The sequence below is a fragment of the Montipora capricornis genome, chromosome 10, assembly GCF_036669925.1.
Source record: "Montipora capricornis isolate CH-2021 chromosome 10, ASM3666992v2, whole genome shotgun sequence".
NCBI lineage: Eukaryota > Metazoa > Cnidaria > Anthozoa > Scleractinia > Acroporidae > Montipora > Montipora capricornis.
The window spans coordinates 66,306,147-66,308,646 of NC_090892.1; the positions used below are offsets into that span (position 1 = coordinate 66,306,147).

General features: G+C 36.6%; 1 protein-coding gene across 1 annotated transcript in view; it reads right to left on the reverse strand.

The window, feature by feature from the left end:
• Window positions 1–928: 928 nt before the first annotated feature.
• The window catches only part of LOC138021214 (calponin homology domain-containing protein DDB_G0272472-like), a 29,627-nt gene continuing 28,055 nt past the window's right edge, over window positions 929–2,500 (reverse strand). Inside the window, exons 51-55 of the mRNA XM_068868071.1 lie at window positions 2,206–2,237; window positions 1,981–2,029; window positions 1,570–1,601; window positions 1,346–1,394; window positions 929–964 (exon numbers count right to left, since the gene is read on the reverse strand). Of these exons, the coding sequence (XP_068724172.1) occupies window positions 929–964; window positions 1,346–1,394; window positions 1,570–1,601; window positions 1,981–2,029; window positions 2,206–2,237 (198 nt within the window). The remainder of the gene's footprint in view (window positions 965–1,345; window positions 1,395–1,569; window positions 1,602–1,980; window positions 2,030–2,205; window positions 2,238–2,500) is intronic.

Here is a 2,500-nt window from a genome sequence, read left to right on the forward strand (position 1 = left end):
GCTTCTAATCCATTTTAATCTTCTCAACAAGTGGAACAAATTCTGGAGGTGGGGCAAACAATTACGGTTATCTCTCTTCTTCCCATCAGAAATTCTCGTAATTATTGATAGCCAACAAAGTACTTGACAAGTGTCGGACTGAAATTGTGGAGCAACCTTGGTTTGTGGGGAATATTGACTGAAAAATACACTCGAGCAAAGTCATACCGTCCGCTCAGTCATTTCAGGTACATGTATATCCAAGCTTTACAGCTACGCGGTCTAGCACACTTAAACACAATTGGGACACTACTTTTCCTTGATTTCCATTTCTTTCGTCTTTGAATAAGAGGTCTGGGCAATAGATAATGTAAGAAGAGTCAGCCAACCAAATAAGCAGTTCAAATTGCAGAACCGGTTTTAAATTTAAAAAGAAAAAGAGAGGTGTCCATCATACAATGAACAAAATCATATCCGTCAATACACACTGATTTAAAAAGAGACTCTCATGAAATGTTAAAGTTGACTTCTATGTTACGCAAAAACAATAGTTTTACCTCTATCAAACTGTCAGTCACGGTTTTATCCACCAAATCTTGGGCGTATCTAGCAATAAACAAAATAGGCCATCACTTTTCCCGCAGCAAATTCTTTGCGGTACTTAGAATAATTTGAGAGATGATTACCTGTTAAATTTAAGCCTAGCATTTTTACTCGCTCCGCTACTCTCTATTAAAACTCATTTAACTGAAATTTACAAAATTTACAATATTTGCTATTGCTCTTTTATAGATCGCATTGGATAGTTCAGTCTCGGTTACACCGTCTTTTATTGTATCTGTATCTGACTAGTCAAAGACTATTAAATAAATAGGTTACACATCAAGCAATTTTGACATATTTAAAAACATCATGACTCGTGCACGTAAATCAGTATCTGTTTCACTACTCACTTCTCGATTTCCTTTTCACGTTCTTCAGCCACCTATAAATGAAACACAAATTGACCAATGAGAGAACAAGAACACAACAATCAAAATTTAAGGTCTAAAAAACCTGCGTACGATCGAACTGCAGACCCGATCGCAGTTTAATTTTCTTTCTTCTGTTACCGCGCAGGTTCTAATTCATTTAGTTCTTCTTAACAAACGGAACACATGCTGGATGTGGGGAAAACAAATACGGTAATCTCTCTTCTTGATATCAGAAATTCTCGCCTAACGAGTTGTGCATGCAAGCAGGGTTTCAAAGAGGCGTCCATTACAATGAACAAAATTATCCGTCAATATCGACACTGAATTTTTAAAAACATATCTCCTGAAATGTTAAAGTTCACTTCTATGTTACGCGAAAACAGAAGTGTTACCTCGATCAAACTGTCAGTTATGGCTTTGTCCACCAAATCTTGCGCGTAACTAGCAATAAAGAACATAAAGAGCATGTGACTACAGTGGAGACTGCAGGGATGAATGTCCGCTTTTGATAGTTTTAAGAAATGGTATGATCACGAATTTAAATCAGTTAAAGAAGGGGCTCTTTATCCTCGTAGGTGAAGAGAAAGTTATTTATAATATCTGTTGAACCACTCACTTGTCGATTTTTTTCTCACGTTCTTCATCCACCTATAAATGAAACAAATTTGAGCAATGAGAAAACAAAGACGCAACAATCAAAATTAAAGGTCTAAAAACAAGCGTACGATCGAACTGCAAACCCGATCGCAGTTTGATTTTCTTTCTTCTGTTACCACGCAGGTTCTAATTCATTTAGTTTTTCTTAACAAACGGGACACATGCTGAATGTAGGGAAAACAAATACGGTAATCTCTCTTCTTGATATCAGAAATTCTCGCCCAACGAGTTCTGCATGTAAGCAGGGTTTCAAAGAGGCATCCATTACAATGAACAAAATTATCCGTCAATATAGACACTGAATTTTAAAAAAAATCTCTCCTGAAATGTTAAAGCTCACTTTTATGTTACGAAAAAACAAAAGTGTTACCTCGATCAAACTGTCAGTTATGGCTTTCTCCACCAATTCTTGCGCGTAACTAGCAATAAAGAAAATAAAGAGCATGTGACTACAGTGGAGAGGGCTGGGAAGAAACTTCCCTTTTGATAGTTTTAAGAAATGGTACCATCGGGAATTTAAATCAGTTACAGAAGACGCTCTTTATCCTCATAGATGAAGAGAAAATTATTTTATATTATCTGTTGCACCACTCACTTTTCGATTTCCTTTTTACGTTCTTCGGCCACCTATAAATCAAACACAAATTGAGCAATGAGAAAACAAAGAGGCAACAATCAAAACTTAAGGTCTAAACAACCTGCGTACGATCGAACTGCAGACCAAATCGCAGTTTGATTTTCTTTGTTCTGTTACGACGGAGCTTTTAATCCATTTTAATCTTCTCAACAAGTGGAACAAATTCTGGAGGTGGGGCAAACAATTACGGTTATCTCTCTTCTTCCCATCAGAAATTCTCGCAATTATTGATAGCCAACAAAGTACTTGACAA